General features: G+C 39.3%; 1 protein-coding gene across 1 annotated transcript in view; it reads right to left on the minus strand.

Annotated features, from left to right (window-relative positions):
• The window catches only part of DCBLD1 (discoidin, CUB and LCCL domain containing 1), a 62679-nt gene that overhangs the window by 20960 nt on the left and 14917 nt on the right, over positions 1–26802 (minus strand). The window contains exons 4-8 of the mRNA XM_077770834.1: positions 22599–22807; positions 19499–19711; positions 6407–6541; positions 4926–4977; positions 2228–2300 (exon numbers count right to left, since the gene is read on the minus strand). Coding sequence (XP_077626960.1) covers positions 2228–2300; positions 4926–4977; positions 6407–6541; positions 19499–19711; positions 22599–22807 — 682 coding nt within the window. The remainder of the gene's footprint in view (positions 1–2227; positions 2301–4925; positions 4978–6406; positions 6542–19498; positions 19712–22598; positions 22808–26802) is intronic.

Genomic DNA, 26802 nt, shown 5'->3' on the forward strand with positions numbered 1-26802 from the left:
TTCTCTTGTAACTTGTTTTACAGATTCTGTTATCCTGACCTACAGAATATGCTTCGGTTTCGCAAAGGCGCTTCCAGGAAGGACTTGCTACAACTGAACACACTTCCAAAGATGAAGGAGGACAGACGCTATGATAACCTCCAGGATCTCTGCCTCCTGGCATCCCCCCACTGCATAATCCCCCTGGGTTTAGGTGGGAGCTGTGGCCTTCTTCTAATTAAGAGAACAGCAGCAAAGCTGGTGGGATGCTGCTACTCCCATGATAACATTATATGGTTGTAATGGTTTTACTAGGAGACTCCTTTGTTGGGAAATTCTCTCTAGGTGGCTTTGAAGAAGAAAGCACTGATGTCAGATAGGCCCAAATGGCAAGGAACTGAGGAGAGCCTCCAGCCAAAATCCAGGAAGAAACTGAGGTCTTCTGTTCAACAATCCATAAGTAACTAAATACTGCCAAGACCAAGCTTAAAAGCCACCACACTGAGCCTCAGATGAAATGCAGCCTCAGTTGACAGCTTGGATGCACTCCTGTGAGATCCTGAAGCAGAGAATTCAGCTGAGCTCTGCCCAAATCCTAACCCAGAGAACATGAGAGGTAACACGTGTGTTGTTTTAACCTTCTAAATTTGTAGTAATATTATTATGTAGCAATAGACACGTCATACACCCACAAGATTAACATATACCAAAACGGCACTGATAAGACTTCTTTGAAGAGTTTTCAAATATAAATTTTCCCTCCAGATGAAGTCATTATGAAAGCAAACAATATGAAACTAGCTAGAGAGTCAAATAGGACACCTGTCTGCTACATCTACAGATCATGTACTTAGACACAGCATGCAGGAAACCATGTAACAGAGCTCTGTCAAGAGGAGAAAGATAAACAACTAAAATAAGAAAAAAGTGATGCTATCTCTCTTACTGCACATAATTCTTAAGTTTCTTGCATGGGACGTTAAAATAACAAGTAGAAACTTTCTATCATTGGGGGAAAACTATACGTCAACTATTTATTTCTCTTAATTTCATGAAGTCATTTAGAAATAGCCTGTGTCAAGTACATCTTAGATGAAGGTACTGTAAATCATTTTAAGATTCAAACAATTTCTAGGCCAAATGAATATCCTATGCCAATCTTGTAAATAAAGACAATACATGAAAAAGAAAACAAAGAGCAAAATCTGCTGCTTCTAGAATCAGGATATACTAAAAGCAAAAGTTAAAGCCAAGTTTGTTTCTTCCCTGCTAGAGAGGAAATTAACAATCACCTGGAACATGGATGGTTTTTTCCCATTCATGAAGACACATGTCAATAACTCTTAGGAAAGTTACAACACTACACAGATTTTCACATTTCTAGTAACTCAGGCCAATTCCCATATGCTGTAACCTCAATTATTTTATTTTTTTAATGTTTACTTATTTGTTTTTCAGAGTTAGAGCGAGCGAGAGAGAAAAGGAGGGGCAGAGAGAGAAAGAGAATACCAAGCTGGCTCTGTGCTGTCAACACAGAGACAGGTACAGGGCTCCATCTCACAAACCATGAGATCATGACCTAAGAGGAAACCAAGAGTTTGATGCTTAACTGACTGAGCCACCCAGGTGCCCCTGAATGCAACTATTTTAAATAGCAATGTTAGTATTCAAAAGTCAGATATCAAATTTCTAGGATGGAAATCTGCAAATAATAAGAAATGAAGGACTATGTATGTGGAGACAGGACATATACTTTAGGGAAATGACTTCTTGTGAATTTATTTTTCTCTGGGAACAATGTATGTAACCAGAGAGTCTCATTTGGAATAAGAAACTGGGGTGAGAGGAAGGAAGGGATAATATATAAGTGCAGGGCAGGTGGCTTCACTGCTCCCGGACACAATGTTGTTACTCTCTGACGTGAATGTTCATGTCCTTGGCTAAATTTTATGAATCAGCTGAAGCATTAAAATAAAGAAAATAGATGGAATTATACTCGGGGTTGAAAAGGGCTTTGTTTACCATTTCATGTAAAGCATGCTTAAGTGGAAATGCTAAAAATAGGAATGAATGCATGAATAACCTTGGTTTTTATACTGACTGTTTCATTTATTCTCAGAAAAGAGAAAATTGTGCATTTACCTATGGGGTTTGAGATCTTATTTGACTTTACTTCAGGATGCATTTAGGCAGAGCAATAAGTGCTTTCAAATTTCCTCCCTGCCCTATAATACCCTCAGTTACTTACATCTCTGTATCCATCCACCAGATTCCCAGAAATGTCTCCTGCTGTGTCTCTACAACCAGCTGGGCAGAATTTACTGGAAAAAGAAAATAAAGAATTTATATTGTATCAAATTGCATTTAAACTAAAAAGGATAAATTACACTTAAACCTATTTCTCCTCCATAGAGCATGCAGGAGGGAATTACACTGCAATTTATTTGATAATCATAGCACATCTAAATTTGTACTAGCCGCAGTCTAAGTGCTTAATATCTATAAGTGGCTAGTATTAGACAGTGATGGTCTACATTAATTATAAATTACTTTTGGAATCAGAAGAAAAAGGGTATATATTTTTTTCAGTTTCATTGTGGCACAATTAAGAAATTGTAAGATATTTCATGGGGCGCCTGGGTGGCTTAGTCGGTTAAGCGTCCGACTTTCGCTTAGGTCATGATCTCGCGGTTCGTGGGTTCGAGCCCCGCGTCGGGCTCTGTGCTGACTGCCAGCTCAGAGCCTGGAGCCTGTTTCAGTCTGTCACTCCCTCTCTCTCTGACCCTCCCCTGCTCATGCTGTCTCTCTCTCTCTCTCCTAGAAATAAATAAAAAATATTAAAAAAAAAAAAAAGAAATTGTAAGATATTTCAAGTGTATATTGTGATGATTTACATTGCTCAACTAGTAAACTAACATATCTATCACCTCACATATTTTAATATCTAAATACATAAACATTTAAAATATATGCAATACGTATGTTTTTGGTGAGAATATTTAAGTTCTACTCTCAGCAAATTTCAATTGTATAATACAGGGTTGTCAGCCACAGTCCGGTTACACATTAGATTCATCTTATGCCTGCATACATTAATCAAAAACATTAATATCTCTATCAAATACATGAATAGTCATATTAAGTGCAACATAAAGACTAAATAGACTCATTAATTTAGTTCAATTTTGCTGTCAAATGAATTTAAGGTCACACTAATCAGGTACTGCCACCAAATGAGTTACAAAAACTTTTTCACTTTTAAAGCTTTCTACATTTCACAATTTATAGATGAAGGAGCGTGAACATGTATGTCCCCATACCGCATCTTCAACTATTACAACAGCTGAGTTACAGCCTCGATGATCTGGCACCATAACATCAGCCTGCAGGCCTGGATGCATTCTTTTCTGTAGGACAGGAAATGACCACTGATGCCTACAAGCTCTCGCACCACTGGGAGTCTATAGGTACAGCTGGAAAGATCCCAGAGAATGTTGGCATATGTCTATATTGAATGAATGGCAGCTGTAATTACTGGTTATTTTCAATTTCGTTTTCTAATTATTTAAATTATTGATCATTTTCATTTTTGTCTCTATTATACTTAATAACTGATAATGCTAGAACTGATTCTGCATATAAAGTAATCTTATTTATTAGAATGTCTAAGATGGTCAGGACCATGACTCTTGAGCCTCTCTGAGCAAGCTACTTCTCTGCTTTGTGTCTCTTATTTGCAGGGTCCAACAGAACCTACCTTGCAGGGATGCTGGAACATTCACACGAGTTATTTATATGCAAAGGCTAGGGAGGTATGACTGGCATTAGTAAAGCACTCTAAGGAGTTATAGCTGGTGTTAGTGGTGGTGTTGACAATCCTCTCTAGAACACTGTTTCTCAACAGGGAGTGAATTTTGCCCACCCTGGAAGATATCTGGCAATATCTGGAGACATTTCCGTTTATCACCAACTGGCACATACAAGGTAGAGGCCAGGGATACTGGTGAATGGCCAACAATGCACAGAACAGCTCTCCACAACAAAGAATCCTCTAACCCAAAACCCCAATAGTGCCAAGGTTGAGAAATCTTGCTCTAGACTCTTATTTTATAGATGAGGAAATGTACATCAAAGAGATTAAGTAATTTTTCCAGTTAACATAAAGCTGGGATCAAATATTTCATCTCCTATTCTCAGTTGGTTTCTCCTCTGTAGGAAAGACAAAATCAACTTCCTCTGAAAGTAAAGGAATTCTAAAAGTTACCTGCAAATGCTGGCCAGGTAAAAAAACACACACTCTGGGCTCCCTTATGCTCACTGATACTATAGTAGAGCTCAGGAGTCAGTAAACTGTGGCTCATGGGCCAAATCCATGCTGCTGCTTGCTTTTGTAAATAAAGTTTTATTGAAATACAGCCACATACATTTGCTTTCATATTGTTTATGACAGCTTTTAAATTACAGCAACAACAGAAACAAGAAACAGATGCAAAAGACACTGGATGACCTGAACAATCTAAAATATTTACTATCTGGCCCTGGACAAAAAGTTTGCTGACCTGTGCTATATAAGAAATCATTTCAAGTATTCCTCATTAGTTAGAACATTAACGCCATACGGGCGCCTGGGTGACTCAGTTGGTTGAGCGTAGGACTCTTGATTTCAGCTCAGGTCATGATCTCAAAATTTGTGAGACTGAGCCCTATGCAGAGGTCTACACTGACAGCATGGAGTCTACTTGGTATTCTCTCTCTCCCTCTCTCTGCCCCTACCCTGCTCGCTTGCGTGTGCTCGCTCTCTCTCTCAAAATAAATACATTTTTAAAAAGAACATAAATGCTGTAAAAAAATTAAGTACAAATAAGGTACTCTATGTGGCTTAACCTTTAGGAAAACAAAATGTTCAGCAACGTACAACTGCAGCATAGCTAAGACAGCGTACTTACCTGTACTCTGGCTGCAAATAATGGTTAGCTCGTTCCAAACATGTTATTAAATCTGTCATAAATAAAGGTAATTGCAATTAGGAGCCTGAATGGAAGTTTGGACACTCATGCTCAAAAAAACAAAAAAAGAAAAGAAAGAAGGAAAGAATTTTAAATAAAAGAATTTAATAATTTTAAATAAAAAAGAACTTTTAAAAAGTATTTATTCACTATCTAGTTATTATCTGCATTTTTTCCATTTAAAAACAAATCAAAACCGAGAATACTGTCTTCAGGATTTAATCAGTTTCCTCCATTTCTCTTTTCTACCACCAACGATGGTTTTTCAGCAATTCTCCAATGAATGATAACAGAAACGATTTCAAACAGAACAACAAACACTGACTCATTACTGTCTACTACATGCCTACAAAGATCATGTGTATAACCTCCCTGGGCAGGAGGAAAACAATTTCAAAAGCCTGACATAGTTCATAGAGAAGGTTCGGGAACATTTTAATTTAGCGGTTTAGCTAGTGGCACCTCAGTGCCCATGGAACCACATGTTTACTAAGAATACAACCTTTTCACTTTGATCGGTCAGGACCAAGGACTTAAAAAGAGGATGTTCTTTTCTTTGGAGTTTAGAACTGAATGAACGCTCTGTAACGGAGATGTTAAGGTACTGTGGATTTTGATGTGTTTAGATCAACCGAGTATAGTTTCCACAATATTCCACACTTGCTGCAACAGTTCTTCCTGTCCTTAATATTTTCAATAGTTCTTAGGGACAACATACGCTGAACACTAGCCATGCTGGGTTTGGCCAGATTTGATTGGCTGAGAGGGAAATGAATGGTGCACCCTCTTCCCAGAGCATTTCTGGCCTTAGGGGACTGAGTGCAGAAACTCTGGGCACATCTGTGACTCAGGGCAGACACAGAGTGAGCTGCGCAGTCATCATTCTGGGGCACAAGAGGCCTGGACAGGAGGCCATGCTTTCCTCTCTTGTCAGTATTCATGCTCCCTTCTCTCCTGCTCAAGTGTCAGCCCCATGGTTAAGGCACACTGTGACAGCGACTTCATATGTGACTCACATTCTATGCTGTTGCACTGGTATGTATATATGAATGGGGGTGGTGCAGGGGACAGAGGTGCCACTGGTTAAATAATTTGCCCCCTAAGCTAAGAGGGATTGGTGGAGGGCTCCAGAGAATAGGCAGACCTTAGAAGCCAGACCTTAAAATAGCCCTAAAAATGTGCCATCCAAGGTTTCTAGGAAAATGAGATCCACACTTTCCCATACAGGTCAGCTGATCAAGCTAACAAGTTTGATACAAGTATTCTGAGTTCAGACTAACTGCTTACAATGATATAACATTCCTTTCTTCCTACACTTCCCTTCTTGAGGTCACAATTCTATCCAGAGATGGTGATAAGTAGCAAGAGGAATTCTTAGACAGACACATGTTTACAGATTTTTGTTGATTCTTTTGCTATACCTGGATGGTCGCTGCTGGCATAGGTCAGCAAAAATCCCCGCCCCGAAATGTGGGATCCACTCTCAAAGCGAACAGTGACTTCATTTGTGTTCAGTAAGAGTTCTTTGGGAACGGGCATACTTCCACAATATGGTCCTAAAAACAAAGCACACTTTTGGCACATTCAAAATTTAGGCCAGCAAAAAGAATGGGTATATTTCTTTCCTTAAAGGTCAAATTTAGCAGACAACACATATATGAGAAGGTAATCTTTACCCAAATGAAGTTTTGCTTAATACGGAACTGCTAATTAGTGCCTGTGGACTTGATCATACTGACAAACCAAGGGGGGAAGTGGCTAACTCCAGATAAGCAATAGACAGGAACTAGTTAATTGTGAACAACCCAGGAGATAGGTTCTAGTTTTTGTAAAAGAAAGCTAACAAAGGTTAAACCCATTAGGTTGCAAAGAAAATGCTATCACAAAGTGATATTCTGGAGGCCTCCTAAATTTGCTCAAAGAAACTCACAAATTTTCTTTTTTCAAGGAGGGTCCAGAATTAAAAGACTGCCAGTACATGCTAACAATCTTGTTTTCATGCCATTTACACATTTATCTCTCACATACAGTACCTTCTGGTTAACCCATATAATTTATTTTGATTTGAAAAATGAAGTTTATAAAAAGGCAGAGGAATCTCTAAAGGATTTTGACATACCATAGTATAAGTGATGCAATTGAGAGAATAACACATGGTTTCTAGACTAAGTTGCCTGAAAAGCAATAGAAAGCTCAATCAACTCTCAAAGGACAAAATTAGATTTGGAACTAAACAAGAAAAATAGACCTTCCTAAGGCTATTCAAGTTAAAGTTTAGTTTGTAAACTGTCATCTTCAAAGACACGTATGTTGGGGCGCCTGGGTGGCTCAGTCGGTTAAGCATCCGACTTCAGCTCAGGTCATGATCTCACAGTTCGTGGGTTCGAGCCCCGCATCCGGCTCTGTGCTGACATCTCAGAGCCTGGAGCCTGCTTCAGATTCTGTGTCTCCCTCTCTCTCTGCCCCTACCCCATTCATGCTCTGTTTCTGTCTCAAAACTAAATAAACATAAACAAATTTTAAAAAGTCACGAATGCAAAACATAATGATCTTAAGAAAATAGGGATTAGCAAGCAAATTTTGACAACAGGTATTCTTCATTAACTTCTCAAATAAAACAGGATGGGAAGAGTCGACAGCAACATCAGGTAATAGTCAACAGTGACAGCAGGCCAACCGTGCCCACATCAGGTTGGAGGAGGAGGAAGGAAAGAAAAAGGTCCAGCAGAGGATCATGAACTCAGGCACTCCTCTCCTGCTATAAGAACCCGATTTCTCTACTGTCCTTCCAGGTCTCAAATTCAGAAGATGTAACAGAATAAAAGAGAAATGCTGTGTGTTTCCCTTCATGCCTCAAATCTCTGTTATTCCTTATTATTGAATGAGAGTGAAATCCAAATAAGAAAAGATTACTTACCTCTTTAGAGACACTCACCATATATAGTTACTTACCATGAGTTACTTAACATGAGTTAATACTAGCAACCTGTTTAGAAGAATACTTGCCTGAGAGCTATAGACATACTTCATAGTAGTAGTGAGTAGTTAAATAAATAAATCGATTAAAACAAATAAATAATGCTTGTTTCCCTTTTAGACCACACCGTGGAGTTAGAAACTTTTGTATCCATCACTTTATCCCCAGCAACTTGTACAATACCTGGCATGTGGTGGCCTTCCAAATATTGTTAGAATTGAAATGAAGCTAAATGTTCTTCTATTTGCAACAGTTTTTAAAAGCCAAACCTAATTAAAAAGATGCATAAAAGATTTAATCCTGGCATTTTAAAATATCATGAAGAAGTCGAGAAAAGAAAACGTGGAAAAGGGAGGAAAGAAAGTCATTAGTATAATAAAAATATGGCTGTTTATGAACTTTTATAGTGCTCACAGCATGGTGCATGGGCAGTTTATCCTAAATCCACTTTTTTATAATAAAGTAGACAATGAGCAGTTTTTCAAAATCAAAGTGAGTCAGGTTACTGTACTTCACTTTTGCAACTCATTCTTAGTTCACGTATACTTGAAATTTCTTTGTTTTCTGCACAGATAAGTGAAGATACTTGCTTTGCAAATCTAAGAATAAAAATGAAATAGCTAGGGGCACCTGGGTGGCTCAGTCAGTTAAGCATCCAACTTCAGCTCAGGTCATAAGCTCATAGTTCATGGGTTCGAGCCCCACGTCAGGGCTCTGACAGCTCAGAGCCTGGAGCCTGCTTTGGATTCTGTGTCTCCCTCTATCTCTGTCCCTCCCCTACTTGCTCTCTCCCTCTCTCAAAGATAAATAAAAACATTAAAAAGAACATTAAAGAAACCTGTAGAAAATGAAATAGTAACTTCTTGCTACTGATAAATCAGAATATTTTTCTAAACAAATTTGTCTTTTCCAAAAGGAAATAATAACATATATACTCCTCTCCGAATGGTGATAATGATACAAATCTCTCAAATTTCTATAGCATTCCAATGAGTCCTAATAAAAACAGTGAGATAAGCAAGTCTAAATTGATCATCAGTGAGAATTTGTTCGAATTCTTTTTATTTGAAATATATTTGATATATAACACTGTAAATTTAAGGTATACTATATATTCACTTGATATATTTAGGTACTTTAATGTGATTGTCACTGTAAAGAAAATTAGCACTTCCATTATGTTACATAATTGGAATTACTAGCCTCTTAGCAAGTTTGGTGATTATACAGTTGACCCTTGAACAATGCGGTGGTTGGGGCGCCAACCCCCATGAAGCTGAAAATCTGTGTGTAGCTTCTGACTCTCCAAAAAGTCAACTACTAATAACGTACTGTTTTTTTTAATTTTCATGCTAATAGCCTACTGTTGATCAGAAGGCTTACCAATAATATAGTCAATTAACATATTTTATATGCTATATGCATTATATACTATATTTTATAATAAAGTGAGCTAGAGCAAAGAAAGTATTAAGAAAATCATAAAAAAGAGAAAACACATTTACAATACTATATTTAAAAACAATTCATATGTAAGTGATCTGCATAATTCAAACCTGCATTGCTCAAGGGTTAACTTTAATTCAATACTGTTATCTACATTTACTATACTGTGAATTAGATTAGGGTTTATTTACTACTTGTTACAAGCTTGTACCCTTAAATAACATCTGACTTATCCACCCCATCCCATCCCCATCCCCTGGTACCCAAGTCCTTTTACTCTCTATTTTTATGAGCTTGGTTTTTTTTTTTAGATTCCATATAGAAGCAATAACAGACAGTATTTGTCTTTCTCTGTCTGATTTAATCCTACTTAGCGTAATGTGCTCATGGTCTATCCATGTTGTTGCAAACGGCAGGATGCCCTTCTTTCTCTTGCCTCAATAATGGGAATTTTTTAGATGGAACAGTTGAAAGGAAAGTTTGCAACACTGCATATATTTTACACGAAGAGATAAGAGTGCATGTCATCACGCTAAGTTGTCATGCAATGTATATAATTTCCTACACCAAAGAACCACGTAAATATAGTAAAACACTAGTTTGGTTGTATCCTCCCAAAGTCATGATAGGAATGTGAATTGGGAAAAGTTCAAAGATAAAATGTAAACACATACACTCCTTTAATCACCTGTGCCCCACAAACCCCAGACCCTTTCCTCTTCTTACGGATGGTCTGCAAAAATGCAACTAAACCCTGCAGGGCATGGGATAGACCCTCCGTCTATCAACACAGTATTAGGAGTTATTTTGATGGGTCCATCACAGCACAACCCTCACAACAGCAGAAGGCAGCTTCAGTCTGGCGTGGAGGCCAGAAGTCGGATGCTGGTGGTGGTGCTGCCTATGGCAAAACATCCAAATTATTTCCTGTCTGAAGGCCTGACAGATAGATTCCCTTTCACAGAATGAAAGTTAACAACTGCATTCCTAGAGTTAAAAGGGGAAAGAGATGAAAATAGAAAAATGTGACTGGCCATGAGAGGGATAAATAATGAGAAAGCACTGAAGGGTCCTACCAGCCTGTTCCAAGCAATGTTTTCAGTTCTCAGCCAACCCCTGTGGAGGATTGTGTCTTTTCTGATGAAAAAGCCGCTCTCTACCCTCACCTGGCCAGACAATATATTTCACTGTTGGTACTCTCCCTCCCAACTCTCATAAAGGGTCTACACCTATATTTAAACATTCACAAAGACGATTCCAATGGAAACCCAAATGAGAGCTTGGGGACTCTGACCATGGTTACGGTCTCCACCCTGGGCAGTGTTCCTGCACTGGTAAACCTGTCCCAGTTCACACACTTGAGGGGGATCGTGAGAATGTGAGCAGACCTCAGCGCAGGATTCACAGTTCTGCATGGGCGTTCGCTTCACAATCGGTCATGCTGTGTGCTTTGCGAGCTCCCACTCCCCCTCACCTTTGACCTTGTCAGTGACCTTGTCATTTCCATCTTACTTCACCATCCCCAGTTCCTGCCAGCCTGGGGCACAGCGGAAAGGCAGTTAGTTCATCAAGGAGGCAGACAAATCAGGAAAAATAAATATTTCTACCTTTTGTGAAACAGAATTGGTAGCCCTGGATTGTGGGAAGAGCTACCAGTGACACCAAATGGAATGGCATTGTGGCACTTGGCACCAGACATGAGACCAAGACCTAACAGACAATGGACTGATCCCTTGGACAAAAGGATAAAAGGCCAGGAACCGTAGGGGCTGCCTTCATTGAGCACAGTAGGCCAGCTCCTCTCAACACATCCCTTGTCTGGAGCTACTGTTCCATGAGCAGCTGAGAGGAAAACCCTTTATCTTTCCTTGTGTGAATAAAAGAAAACTGTCCTACAAGGAAGAATAAACTGTCTGCCCCAGGCCAAGCCCAGAATCCTCTTGCTTCTCTGGCAATCTGACAATCTGTTCTGTACTGCGATTTATGCTACTGCTGCATTCTCTGAGGGCTGTCTGGGACTCTACATTACAAGGCCATAATAGTGTGGTTAATAACTGCTCCGAGCCATTTCGGGTGGGCATGTGCTTTTCACTTTGAAACTGATGAAACTAAGCTATTGTTTCCTCTGTGAAAGGGTGTGTTTTAAAAATGTCGGGCATGCCATTAAAAAAAAAAAGACTCCTCCCCATCCATGACCATACTCTCAGTGGTGAAAAACAGAGACCAAACGGCAACCCAACTCCTGAGAGTTCTTTCATAAATCAAATTAAACAACAACAAAACATCCTCCTAAAAACTTTCATTAACCTTATGAACAGACTTAATTTCTCATGACAGATAAGAACATGCTGATGAGCCTAAGTGACCCTTCCAAGGGAGTGTCACTGGCAGAGCCGGCTGCACCGCACACCACCCGCTGCCAGGAAGTTGGTAGCTGGCGCAGCCCAGATTTGTGCTGGGAGGCATGCTGATAAAGCAATCTCTAGAAATGCTGAAGCTGCAAACGCCTTCACACTAGTGTCCCTTTGCCGTTTGCTTTTTCAGTGCAGTCAGATGGCACGGTCGTCCTTGCCTGCCAATTGCAGTAGGGTCATCGTACAAAATTACAGAATTTTCAGGGCCATTTTCTTTGAAAAGGACAGAAATTAGCATAAAAAAGGATATTCCTGGACTATGCTATTAAAACCATAGTCACGTAAGAATGTAAGTGGTATCCCTGGAGAGTTTTGGTCTCTGGTTCCCAGACATAAATCAGTGACAGATGATAAATGAACCAGGCAGATTCCAAGACAAAGGTGCAGCTTTCCCTGGGGATATGAGACGCAGGTCAAGAGATGGCGGAACACCAGAGCTCACAACCCACCTAGGCCATTCCCTCTCTCCCAACAAAAGATGGCAATTACTGAAACTAATCTCAGTGTCTCCAGGAAAGAAGGATCTGGGAGAAAGTGGAGGAGGAAGCCCATAGCTTTTTCTCCCGGAGGCTTACAATGATGTCAATGAAGTACCTTGTGTGAAACATTCTGGCTGATATAACCTTTTTTATAAGTTTAAGATTCTTTTTGAATTCTATCATGGCATAAAAGACAAAATAAAACAAAAACAAGTAAACAAAAAGTAGTCTTTCTCAAGAACGTCCACCAAAGTAGACCCAATCAGAAGAGAATAAACTTCTGAGGCCCAAAACAACTTTCCACAAGCTAGAAATTTCTTTGAAGGCTTTTGCTTTATTTTTAAAAGTCGTTAGAATTTTGCTTTCTTCATAGTATGTCTGGATGACATAAGCCATTTATAAAATAGAAGCTACAAATCTTGTGCTTTCTCCCTATTTAGAATTTTAAAAAAATCAAGACAGGGTATAGTGTGGTATTCCAGATATGTATCTTTCTAAAAATTATCATAGAAGTCTTGTTGCAGTTAGAAATTAAAACATTTGGTTTCGTTTCCCACTTTTCCCATTTCTCTTGTTCCTAGTGTAATACAAATATTAATGGTTGGCTTCCCATCACTGTACTTCCAGATCACTGACAATGGTTAAAGAAAAAAATGGGAGTGGAGGTGGAAATACAGGAAATGTAAGAGAACAATTCTTGGGCTTCCTGGTTTTTCTATATCGCAAATCATTTAACAGACCACAACCAGTTTAACCAATTTACCATTAGGTTCCTGTGGTAAGCTGGTATCTTTCTATCCCTAACCACAATGCCTCCTTAAACATGTTGACTGAGAAGCATTTTTTTTAAACCTTAACTTTATACTAGTACTCTGTGTGTGAGATTTCTCAGAACTCCATCTTATTCTCAGGCTACCCCTATGGGGAAGCCTGAATAAGTTTCCATCTCTTCCAGCAAATGACAAACAAAACTATAGCTCAGGTTTTCTTATACACGAACCACTGGGTTGGATGGTCTTTGCCACACAGAATTAGGACATTACAGAGTTTAAAAGTGGAGTCTCTGGAATCAAATGCCCAGCCTTGAATCACACCCAGATCTATAAAGTGATAAGCAAGTTACTTGACGTCTTTGAGCTTCAGTTTTCTTAACTGTGGATATTAATAATATGCCCTGTCCTTAGGGCTATCGTGACAAAGGGGTAACTCTGAGGAACTAACCAGTGTGCAGCATATAGCTGAATGCTCGAGTGTAAGCACCTTCTACAGTACTTTATGGTCTTTTCTATATAATAAGCAGTCTTAAAATTTTATGTAAATCGAGTCTTTTTGAAATGCAGAGGGGACATTGGTAGATCATTTGTAAAAGTCCAGATTTTTAAATATAAGTTTGCCAAAACCAAGCTACATGCAATCAGATTCATTAAATGTTCAATGAGCATCAGCAATTGCAAGACAAGGCTTAGCATCAGGGGATACTAAAAAAAAAAAAGAAAGAAAGAAAGAAATAAAATGCAATTTCTTGCTCAAGGAACCCTATACCTGGTAGAGAAGCTAACATAATGATCTCAACCTGAGACTGGTGCTCTAGTAAAGACTTAGAAAAATCAACACAAGCCCCAGAGAGGGAGTAACTGGAGCTACTGGACATCAGAGAAGGCTCTAGGGTAAGTTGTATTGGGTTTAGTTTGTATGCATGTGCATGTGTGTTTAAAGGGGCGGGAAACACAGGGGAAGGGAAGGAGACACATGGAAGGAACACCATCAACAAATGTATCATGGCATAAAGCTGTACAACGTGACGTGGTTAGGAAAAGGCACAGACATGGGAAGACCCACAGATGAGATCACTTTATTGATTTATTTATTTTAATGTTTATTATTTTTGAGAGAGAGAGAAAGAGAAAGGGGAGGGGGGCAGAGAGAGAGGGAGACAGAATCTGAAGCAGGCCCTGCCCAAAATGGGGCTACAACTCTCCAACCAGGAGATCATGACCTGAGCTGAAGTAGGGCACTTAACTGACTGAGCCACCCAGGTGCCCCTCAAAGATCACTTTTAAAAGGGATAATGCTATATTTGCCAAAAATGCATAATCTGAATTTAATCATGAGGGAACAATAAGCCAACCCAAATCAACATTCTACAGAATAAGTGGCTGGAACTCTTCAAAACTGGACAGGAGACAAAGTAAGACTGAGGACCTTTCCCAGATTGAAGCAGACAGAGGAGTTATGATAACTAAATTCTTTGTGACCCTAGCTTGAATCCTAAAACAGAAAAGAGATGTTCGTGAGACATTCGTGTTTTTTTGGAAGGTAGACTCAGCTTCTTTGGTCTCTTAAACAAACAAAACCCCAGAATTCCCTCAGTTATAGTGAAAACAATCTCTACTAAGCAAACTATGATACTCATTACTTTTGGGGGGGATCAGGATATTAGCACACATGATCTTGAAAGTCAGTGTATGTATATTTCAGATCCAAAATGTTTTGTAAGTTTCAAAGTAAAACTAGTGTTTAAAAATATCTTTAAAAACTTATTTTGTCCTTAAAATTTTGTTCCCCAAAGTAAGGTTGATATACTTTACTTTGTCAATTTTGCTGCATCTTGGCTGTTTCAAGGGTATTTTGAAAGGAAAAGTCAGTGTCTTAACTCAGTGATAAATACACATGTAATTCTTCTAACTGATGTCAAAACTGAAATATCAATTATAATTATAATATCTGACAAACAGAAGAATAATAATGCCACCTTGTCTCTATCAGGGCTTTTAAAAGCAATGAGATCAAGTGTATATTTTGCCTGATTACTATGAAAGTTGTTGTGGTTTACACTTGTTTACAGTGCATTTTGTGAACATGAGTGTGGATTATAAAAGTGCCCAAAGTATATGAACCAAATATTTAAAACAAAATTGGCATCAGATGATCCATTAAAAATGAACTGTATGATGACTAAAAGTGCACAATTTCAGCATGTTCACAATTGTTAATGCAATCGCACTCCAAGTACTTCCATTCTTGGCAAAGCTTACTAACACCAATGCCAGAAAACATTATTCTTTTTCAAAACATTAACTCCACATTCAAAATTCTGATAGTGTTGAGCCTTAAAATTTCTTGGCAGGAGTTTTAACAATTAATTGGTTAATGAAAAAAGTCTTGTTGGATCAACTAAAACTACTCAGCAATTTCAGGCACACATGTAATTGTTAGAGCTGTCATATATGGGGATTTCAAAGAGGTATTCTAGAACATACGTTCTCCACTGCCGCCCTTGGGCAGGCACTTTCCGCCATCGCCACCAGCCCAGACAAGTGTTGTGGATCGCCGGGATCCTGTACTCCTAGGGCTCTCCCTCCATGGTCGTGCCAGGGCTTGTGGCTACACTGGCTACAGGGTAACCTCCCACTTTCCCAGGGACGTGGGCAACAGCCCCACAGATATGCCCACCCCGAGCTGGGCACAGAATGACAGAGCACTTGTCCCTCCTCCTCCTTCTTCTTTGCAGATGTCTGCACTCCTTAGGGAAGTTCAAACTGACCAGGGGACTATTTTAACTAAAATTCTGGTCTAGTTAAAAATTTTGGTCAAAGGAAACCTATTTGGTCCTTATTAACAACATATCAACGTACGTTTGTTAAAGAAAAAATAGAAAGTGGAAAGAAGATATAACAATATCCGTAGTTAAAACTTCTAAAGTCTCAGTTTAAGATCCTCCTAATGTTGTGTTGTCTTATTTGATTCTAAGGTTTTTTTCCCGATTGATATAACATTAGTGTATATTCGTATTTTACCTAACACTATATCATTAGCAGCTTTCCATATTAATAGTCTTTTAAACAAATATGTGTTTAATATGCCAACTAACTGTACCATGTTTTAGTGAACTGGTTCCTTATCAATGAACTTGTTGATTCACTTCAAAAAATCATTTATTCACTGAGTAGACCTACTACATTCAAATCACTGGATACAATATTATAAGTACATATATATGAACAAGTGGCTCCTCTCAGAATGCTCTTCAAAACTAAAAAGACAGGTGTGCTTGGGTGGCTCAGTCGGTTAAGCATTTGACTTCAGCTCCGGTCATGATCTCATGGTTCATGGGTTTGAGCTCAGAGCTAGAGCCTGCTTCGGATTCTGTATCTCCCTCTTTCTTTGCCCCTCCCCTGCTTGCATCCTGTCTCTCTCTGTCCCAAAAATAAATAAACATTTAAAAAAATGTTTTAACTTAAACTACAAAAGACACAAACATATAGACAACACATACAGCATATGCATGTCTATACTTTCTTTATGTGGCCTAAGCATTTAATTTTTTAAAAATATTCTTACAGGACTGAAATATCCTAATTTGCTTTCCAGATATTTCTTTTATAGCTAATTTCTATAATCCTTGTCTACTGGGTTTGCCCTAGCATGACTGATCAGGAAATCTGTAAAGTAGCCACAGGGAAAAAAATTCCAAGTATCTTTAAATATTTTATCTTTTTTTTTTTTTCTAGGAGAGAGAGAGAGAGACAGCGTGAGCAGGGGAGGGTCAGAGAGAGAGGGAGTCACAGACTGAAACAGGCTCCAGGCTCTGAGCTGACAGTCAGCACAGAGCCCGACGTGGGGCTCGAAGCCACGAACCACGAGATCATGACCTAAGCGAAAGTCGGACACTTAACCGACTAAGCCACCCAGATGCCCCTAAATATTTTATCTTAAAAGCATCTCTAGCCAAAAACATTAACTATGCCTGCATGTTAGACAGAATTGCTGAATGATGTAATATTGGGTTTAGAATTTGTTGTGGTTTTCTTTGAGTGATGGTCCTGGAACAGAGAAGTAGACATCTGGAAACAGAGGTCTTAGAGCCACAAAGACATCGATATAAATCTTCCTTTCACCCCTTACTGAGCTGTGTGGTTTTTGGCATGTTAGTTGAAAACAAAAAACCAACAACAACAAAAAACCCAACTCACTGTGCTCCAGTTTCCCTATCTGTAGAAAGGAGTTAATAAAATAACATTTACCTCCAGGGTGGAGGTGGTTGTAAGGATTCTAGAAAACCTATGTAAGGGTCAAGTATGTGCCTGGCACACAACAGACACTGAATGTGTTTATTTCTACAATGGGCATATATTCTGCTTTTTTAAAAGATAAACCTAATCATATATAATAAAATAGAAAGAGAAAAATTAATTTACTTGGCTTTACTGCTACAGATGAATTGTAAGTCATTACTCATTTCCTAGTGAAGGGTCTTGAAAATTCAAGAATCTAGAAGTGTAGACAGGTCAGTGTCCAGAAGCTGACCATGAGCATCTGGGAATCTAGCTCCTAATATGTAGTTAATCACATGCTTTTCCTGCTTTCTGTATATTCATGAATATACATAGAAATGATGAAGTAAAGACACGGTGTGGAATAGCTACATCCACTCTCCAATCCTGCTCTGGGATGATTTCCTCCCCTTTCTAGTTCTTATCACCTCCCACCTCTGATTTGAGAGTGCCCCAAAACAACAGACGACTACTCTGCTGCTCTGTCAGTAGGTGGAATTAACTGCTCATCTTTCAAGAGAGTAGATGTTTCCCCGGAGACACTGGTGTGGAAAAGCCATTTCTGGCTCTACAGTGCTTTTCCTCACATTTTACAGGAGAGCTCTGACACAATCCTCTCCTCTGAATGTGAGTGAAATTTCCTGGCTAATGAGGGTTTCCCTGAAGAGTGTTTCCATAAAATAATACATATTTGATCACCAGTAAGTGTTCACAAGGGCCTTAAGCATCCCTGGAATTCTCATTTTTCCCATTTGAATCAAACTGGAGTTACAAAGTTGCAACCAACTATATGAAATCAATTACCTTTACTCTGTCAGAGCAATTCAGTCATCATTAAAATAGACATAATATTCCCAGGGATACAAAAATCTTAATTTTTTCTCCCATAGGGGTTAGATAAACACACATCTCTGCATGGTCCCCAGGCTAGTCTGGGCCTCCATGCTGGGAGGAGGCACCAGAGAGAGGAAACACGTCTGTGTGCAAATGTAAATACAACATTGAACGTTGTATGTGTTTGAAACATTGCCTGTAGAGCTAGGAGGTAGACAAAACTCGCATCATTTCTGGGGTTGTATGCATAGAGAATTTCAGAAAACCTCTAACCTCAAAAGAACCTGTATGTAAGATTCTGTCTTTGTTTTTGAATTGTCTAAATCCAAGCTGTTTCTTCGGGCCCAGGATCACAGGGTCACTGTTACAGTGACTGCGGACTCCAACGCTCTAACCGCTTACCCCAAAGCACAAAAAAAGCTTAGTTTCAGAAGATTATTTTGGAAATTGTCCTTTGCCCTTGCTGCTCCCTTACCCTGAAAACTATGACCTCAGACATGAACAGTCCATTCCCTCGACTCACTCGGGTCTCTGCTCAAATGTTCCCTTACTGGAGAAGTCTTCCTGACTATCCCTTTGGAAGTAGTATAAGCCCACTCAAAACAGGCTCTGTATCCCTTAGGATGCCTTCTTTTCTTTTTTTTTTTATTTAAGTTTATTTATTTGAGAGAGAGACAGAGAGTGAACACGGGAGGGGCAGAGAGAGGGAGAGGGAGAGAATCCCAAACAGGCTCTATTTTGTCAGTACAAAGCCCAATGCTGGGCTCGAACTCATGAGCTGTGAGATCATGACCTGAGCCAAAACCAAGAGTCGGTCGTTCAATTGACTGATCCATCCAGTGCCCCTTTTATTCTTATTTTTCTTTCTCCCTACCTCTCATATTATAGATGTATTTGATTTTCCACTTCTCCTCCCCACCAGTGCAAGCTCCATGAAGAAGGAACTTTTTTTTTCTCTGCTATATCTCACAGAGTTCCTGAATACATCATTACTGCTCAATAAATATTTGTCACATGAATGAATGACTTGTAGATGTTTTAGCCAAGTGCCATACATCTCCAATTCTCTTCCCAGCAAGATACAAACTCAAACAAAGCTCCTGGGACACACATAAGGCTAACACTAAATGTCCTTGGATGTCTTCGTTGCAATTTACAAAGCATATCCATGTGAGCTACCCTAAGAGTTTACAAAAGCAAGCTTCCCTTCTAATTTTCCCAGGCTACAATACTAATCAACACACAATCTGCCCTCCCTCTCAAGTTTCAAATTATTTCATGCTCACAGAAACCTAGATCTCTTTCTTACCATACTGATCGGAATTGGTGGTGAAGAGAAGGTAGTCAGAAGCACAGGTCTGGGATTCAATATCCAAATCTCCTAACCTCAGAATCAGTCTCTTCCCCTTCGGTACTCTGATAGTCTTTTCACAAAAAGTGTGATTGGGGTAGGTCCCTGGATAATTCTTAGACGTCATTGTGCCACTGTCCTGATAGGTCACTATGTGCCCACAGCCATCACCTGGTAAAGAAAAAAATGAAAGAAGTGAAATTAATTCTTATTGAGCATTGAGAGAGTCTAGTACAATCTCCAAGTCATATATTTATTTCTTCTTTGCAGAGAGGGAAAAACTAAAAAAAAAAAAAAAAGGAGGGAGAAGAGGAACAGGAAGAGAAGAAGAGAAAGGCGAGAAAGAGGAGGTAGAGGAAGAGGAAGAAAAAGAGAAAGAAGAGGAGGAGGAGAAATTATTTATTATTTCAGGGTATTTCATCTTGTTTCCCAGTTTAATCTTCTGAATACTGTTGATCAAAATGTTTCAGATATTAGAATGGAAAGTCCATACCAAACACACCATTTAATCACACTACTAACTATCGATTTATCTACCCACTGAAACTTGCACAGTAGGTCCTCGGCTTTCACACATTTGTCCTTTGTGGTTTTGTCTATTCGTAAGCCAATGCCACACAAACATTTGTGATGGAGAAAATACTCTGACTCACTTTAGAGGGTCATTGTACTGTTAAACAAGAAAATGTATGCTGCATGCTGCTGGTAGAATGTGAGACCGGGCCGACCGAGAGGGAGAACCAGTTGGGGGTTAGCAGCCGTTTGACATTCATATCTCAGTTAATGGTAGTCACAGATGTGAGGGTTCCTGATAGACCCAGGATGTTTCATTAGAGACTGTTGAGGGTCTAGTGCATTGAGTGCTTGCCACATAACCAGATCTGGTACTGTCAGAGACACCAAAAAAAAAAAAACAAAAAAACCCCCAACAACAACAAAAAAATGGCGGCTTCACAGGACTCAGAGCAAAATGGGAGATAGTCACATGTTCAACTAATACTGGGTGCCATGTGCCATATGGGGAACTTAAAGTGGTGAGGAAGGTAGGAGAGAAGAATTATCACACTTCACTAAAATAAATTCTCTTCAGACTTTTCTGAATAGGGAAAAACATCAATTGACCAGCTCCAGTAGCTCCAGCAGATTAAATGACTAAATCGCTCACTCAGATATCTAAGTGCATGCACAATTGGGTGGGCTGCAAGGTAAATTAGCATACGTTGCATTCAAATTGCAAAATTCCTGTGGTTAGTTTGGCTTCACATAACAGTAAGAATGTCTGCCTTTAGCTGGAGGGAGAGAAAGCAGAAATTGATTGCAGAAGGAATTCTCTGAGTAATAAAACAAGGCCTCTGCACCCCAAAGTCTCCCACAGAGAAGCCCAGCTTGAGCAGAGAGGGAATCAAAAGCCCAAGGCAGCCTTCTTCCTGAATTAGAGGAGGATTGGCCTGGGGCCTTCCTTTATCCCACTCTCTTCTGACCCTGAGGCTCAGCCTAAATGATAATGGAGGCTTAGTTTAAAAAAAAAAAAAAAAAGTTAGGAGAGGCACAGAACTCCAGAATATACCCCATTATCAGCAGACAAGTCTATGGAGAAGATCCACCCATAATCCAGAAGCTGCCACAAGATTCTCATGGGCCAAGGCAGGCAGATAGATGGGAGAGAAGAGTTAACCTTACCAAGTGAGGGGTGAGAGAAAACCTGCAGAAACGCAGATGGACACTAAGATAAACTACTGTGAAACCTGGGCACCTAGGGAGAAGCTGTGGAATTTATCCGGAAGAGGACAGAGACCCATACAAGTTTTTGAGAAAGGAGATAACGAAAGAAGTCTTTGAAAAAAAGTGATCAGTCTGGTTTGGGAATGCTACAGGAACTAGGACGTAGGAGAATCTGGATCAGAAGAACACAACAAAGGCTAGGAATGGGGCAGCTAGAAAGGGAAGGGAAAGAAAAGCACGGACATTCACAAGGAAAAAAAAAACATCACTGGACTTGGGTTTTGGATAATTATAGTGGGAAAGACAAGAGAAGGAAAAAAAAAAAAAAAACTCCAGTGAGATTCTGACTCCAGAAATGACTGGAACACTGAGGCTAATATAAATAGAGAAGCCCAGAGAGAGAGAGAGAACAGGTTTGGGGACAGAGTTTGTAAGTCTGGTTAAGGTTCAGGTGACAGCTCTATTTCTTGACATCTCTGGCAGTAAGTACAAAATAGTTGAAAATTACACTAGAGTGAAGCATGTGGTACAGAAGAACATGGTGTACAGGGCTTTGATTTAAAATGTGAATTGGTTGCCTGCTTGTAAAGGCTTTAGTTTAAAAAATCCAGTTTTGGGGCACCTGGGTGGCTCAGTTGGTTAAGCATCCAACTTTGACTCAGGTCATGATCTCACAGTTTGGGAGTTCAAGCCCCACGTCCGGCTCTCTGCAGTCAGCTCAGAGCCTGCTTGGGATTCTCTGTCCCCCCTCTCTCTCTGCGCCTCCCCCCAACATCGTGCTCTTTCTGTCTCTCAAAAATAAATAAACATACAAAATTAGTTTAAAAATCCAATTTACAGTTTCTTTTGAAAACTGGAAAGACATGGCAATCATGCCAGCAGACATTCTTGTTGGGCTAGTGGCACGGTGGCTGCCCCTTTAAGGGAGACAGGTGCCCTAGCTCCCTACCAGGTCCTGGCTGCTCATCTCTGTGACTTGTCCCACCTTGGGAGGCAATGATTTTGAGCATGCTGCTAGGGCAACACTAGGGTAGCAAGTGTACAAACAATCATGCATATAAATAGACACCTAACTAACCCCCTCTAAGCCACCAAGGTATCACCTGGCCAAACATTTAGATGCCTCTTATTGCTATGAAATTCACTGCTTTAATAAGAGAAGAAAAAGTGATCTCTTTTGGAAAACACAACTCAAAAAATATAATATGAAGGGCAATTACATGTGAATCAACTTTCATATGATTATTGTATTCTTGATTTTATTTAAGTGACATGTGATGACAAAGGAAAATTCCAGGGTATCATGTTTATCCAACCCTGTAATTATACTTCTTACCAATCACTTTTACTCTAAAGCCCAAGAGGAAGCTAATTTTACCCAGTGATACGGGCAGAAAGTGAGCCGGTTTGTCTTCAACACTCCCATCATTATTTTGCCTGGGGGATCCGTGCCTCCTTGGAGAAATTTCTCTTTTCCATTGACTATCAGAATGAAACTCTAGGAGTCTTTGTTCTGCCAAAAAACCTGAAAGGAGCTGCTGAGTCCTAATTTGTTAAAAGGCAAGCTGTCATCAGAAGTTGTAATTTCACTCCTGCCTATGGACTGAGACGATTTCTGGAGTTTTCTGTGGCAAGCACTAATAGAATACATTTACTCCAGGGTATTAACTACAGCAGGAATTCTCATCTTATTGTCTTCCCACAGCTTTGATGAATTCAAAAAACTAGATATAATAATAATACTGTAATATACACTTGAAAGTGGCTGAGAGAATAGATCTTAAATGTTCTCACCACAAAAAAAGAAATGGTAATTTTGTAAGGGAATGGAGGGCTTAGCTAACACTGTGGTGGTAATAATTTTGTAATATGGAAGTGTATCAAATCTACACATTATAGATTTGAACTAACATAATGTCATATGTCAATTATACCGCAGTAAATCTGGAGAATAAAAGGACTAGAAATATGCCAAAGGGGAGAATAGAGAACTGGTAGAGATAGAAAATGCCTACTGCATCATGGATTGTATAATGCAGATTCATGCAAATGATCAACACGAGAGAAGCAATATTCCCATGACCTCATCCTAACACTCTGGTAGTTTAACTCATCACGTGATTCTAGTTAAGAATCCCTGACAAAGATGGGGCGCCTGGGTGGCTCAGTCGGTTAAGTGTCCAACTTCGGCTCGGGTCATGATCTCACGGTTCGTGGGTTCGAACCCCATGTTGGACTCTGTGCTGACTGCCAGCTCAGAGCCTGGAGTCTGTTTCAGATTCTCTATCTCCCTCTCTCTCTGACCCTCCCCTGCTCACACTGTCTCTCTCTCAGAAATTTAAAAAAGAAAAAAAAAAGAATCCCCGACAAGGAACACAACAAAAATTATTTAAAAATTTATCAAACCTTGGGGCGCCTGGGTGGCTCAGTCAGTTAAGCCTCTGACTTCGGCTCAGGTCATGATCTCACAGCTTGTGGGTTCGAGCCCCACATCAGGCTCTGTGCTGACAGCTAGCTCAGAGCCTGAAGACTGCTTCCAATTCAGCATCTCCCTCTCTCTCTGACCCTCCCCTGCTCACGCTGCCTCTCTCTCAGAAATAAATAAAACATTAAAAAAATTTAATTTATCAATCCTTATTCCATTTCTTGTGTATCAATGTCAATTTCCTGGTTGTGATTTGCAAGATGTTATCATTGAGGGTAACTAGGTAAAGGGTACATGACATTTCTCTGTATTATTTCTTGCAATTGTATATAATCTACAGTTATCTCAGAAATAGCTTAATTAAGAAAACTGAAGGGCACCTGGGTGGCTCAGATGGTTAAGCAGCCGACTTCAGCTCAGGTCATGATCTTGCGGGTCCGTGAGTTTGAGCCCCGCGTCAGGCTCTGTGCTGACAGCTCAAAGCCTGGAGCCGGTTTCAGATTCTGTCTCCCTCTCTCTCTGTCCCTTCTCCGCTCACACTCTCTCTCTCTCCCTCTCAAAAATAAACATTAAAACTTAAAAAAAAATTTTTTTTAATCTGTCAGTTTAGTTAATTTTGGCTGACAGGGTAAAAATGAAGGGGCTTTCATTTTCTACTTTATACTTTTCTATACTATTTGGATTTTGTTATTCTGTATGCTTCTCCCATTTAAACTATGTTTAAATAAAATATACACATTTGCATTGAAAAAATATATATGCAATGCCAACCAATAAAGGAGGCCACTTTTATTCAAAAATCCCTCTGTACCAAATTTATTACCTATGTTTCTCAGTATTTGTCTGAGGAGCATGGGGTGTTCTGAGGCGTTGCCTGTACATGCTCCAGTTTACAGATGAGAAAACACAGTGTATATTGACTTTCCTTAAGGCTACTTTACTGACGGTGGATCCCAGACTGCAATTCCCAGGCGATTTAGCAATGGCTCTAGAATTTTAAAAACATTTTTGTCTCTCTTCTTTGATTTTGTAACAAGTATTTATGCTTAATCTTTAAAAAACATCTGAACTGCTGCCGTATCAGACCTCCCTTCGGATACTTTCATGACATTCTCCTACTAAAATTAACAGTTTCCTAATGAGGGAAAGCTAACTCCTGCAATAGTCATAAACAGATGGAAAACCATTGGGTAGAAGGTCGAGGAAGAACTTTAAATTTTAAGTGCCAGGTATGTTACCATCTAAACTCACTGATGGATCCCAGCATGACTACAAGTAAGACAATCAGATACTATGTTTCTCCGGATAGGATATGATGTGCTCTATGCACCAACACCTAAGAAGTAAAAATCCAAAAAGCAAAACATGACTCAACAATTGACTCCAAATCTCATTAAGCCTTTATGTCTAACTTCCAGGCTACAGGAAATGCACGAGTTTATCAACACCATAAGGAAGCCATTAGCTGAATCTAGGCTGGGATAGTCTAGTGCAAGTGATCCAGTTTCTTCAACAATGAATTGTATAAAGAGGCATAAAAGAATGTATTTATTTTAGATTAAAGGAAACTGAAGGACCACAGCAACCAAGTGTATCTTGTTTGGATTCTGATTTGAAAAACCAACCCTATAAAACCATTTAAGAAGGTAAGTGGGGGTACTGACATCAGCAAAGCATTATTCATTTTATTAGGTGTGATAATGATGTTGAGGCTGTGTAAGAAATGTCTATTTTTAGGGAGGCCTACTGACATATTTGGGCTGAAATGGCATGAAAACATGAGGTGTGGGATTTGCTTTAAAATACTATAGTAAAAAAAAAAGGAAGAAGCAGGATAAGAAAAAAGAGATGAGGAAAGGTTGATGGCTGCTGTCGCTGGATGATGGTGTTCACAGTTTTGTTTTGTTTTTTAACTGAAATAAAAAGAAATGAAGGTCAGTCTTTAGGGGAAAAAATACAACCTTGGTTTTGAAAATTAAGCTCCACATGGTGTTAGGAGACCTGATGGGCAGGGAGCCACAGTGATACAGCACTGTGGGGTGAGACAGCTAGGTTCAACTGTCACCTACCTAACATCAAAGGGGCGGGGGGGGGGCATAGAAATAAAGGGGAAGGAGGAAGCTTTGCCACAGGGAACTTGTCTACTCTTCAAACGTGGCTACCACGCAGTGTTTATCTTTTTCTTCCTCTGAACTGTAATTTAATGGCCAAAGCACATGATGACTAAAGTATGCGTCATTTCCTCCTCTCTGCAGAATATCTGAAGGGTGGTCACTCCATGATGGGCCGTAATACTGGGGTTTGCTTGGACCCATCTGACTTGTGAGAGTGATCAAACCCCTTCTCAAAACAACTTACAAAAACAAAACTGGATGAAGTTGAGATTTTGGAAAAAGCTGTAAGTATTCAATAGTTTATAGATCCCCGAGTGAGCTCTACACAAAATTTAAATATTTTATTTCTGAATATTTGGAAACAATCTAAATTAGAAAAGGACAGTCAAGCTATATCTCCAAGCCATGTGATATTAAGGAAAAGTTAAAGTCATGTTTTAGAATTCTATTTAATTTAAAAACAGAATATAGTATACTGATATAAAGGGAAAACGTTTAAAGTGCTATGATGTAGAATTACAAGTGATTGTCATTTTATTTATACATTTATTTTCTAAATTCTCTACAATATGAAAACATTATGTATATATCAGAAAAATAGTATAATGAAAAATACCAAATTTACCTAACATTCTCTGTAACGTAAGCTACTTTTAGCATTAGCCTTAAGGTACAGACTGAAAGAAGTCTCTTTAAACCAATACACACAGACTGTCATTAAAAACTCACTCAACAGCTAGGAATTTAGTATAATGCAGATCTCACTTGAAGGAGCTCACAGGCAAGAGGAGAGTAGTGTGCTAACAATTTTTGAAAGTACAGTGACAGGTTCAAAACAGAGGTATGGGCTCAGTATCTATTCTCCAAATGCCTGAAATGAATGCTCTATGCTTTTTATATCAGCTGCTCCGGAAGTATGGATATACAGGGTATTTTCTAAATAAGCTTAAAACAAATCCCAGATGCTTGTCTACACGCGTCAACTGTTTATTTAGTCTACT

The sequence above is a fragment of the Crocuta crocuta genome, unplaced genomic scaffold, assembly GCF_008692635.1.
Source record: "Crocuta crocuta isolate KB4526 unplaced genomic scaffold, BGI_CrCroc_1.0 scaffold562, whole genome shotgun sequence".
Lineage (NCBI taxonomy): Eukaryota > Metazoa > Chordata > Mammalia > Carnivora > Hyaenidae > Crocuta > Crocuta crocuta.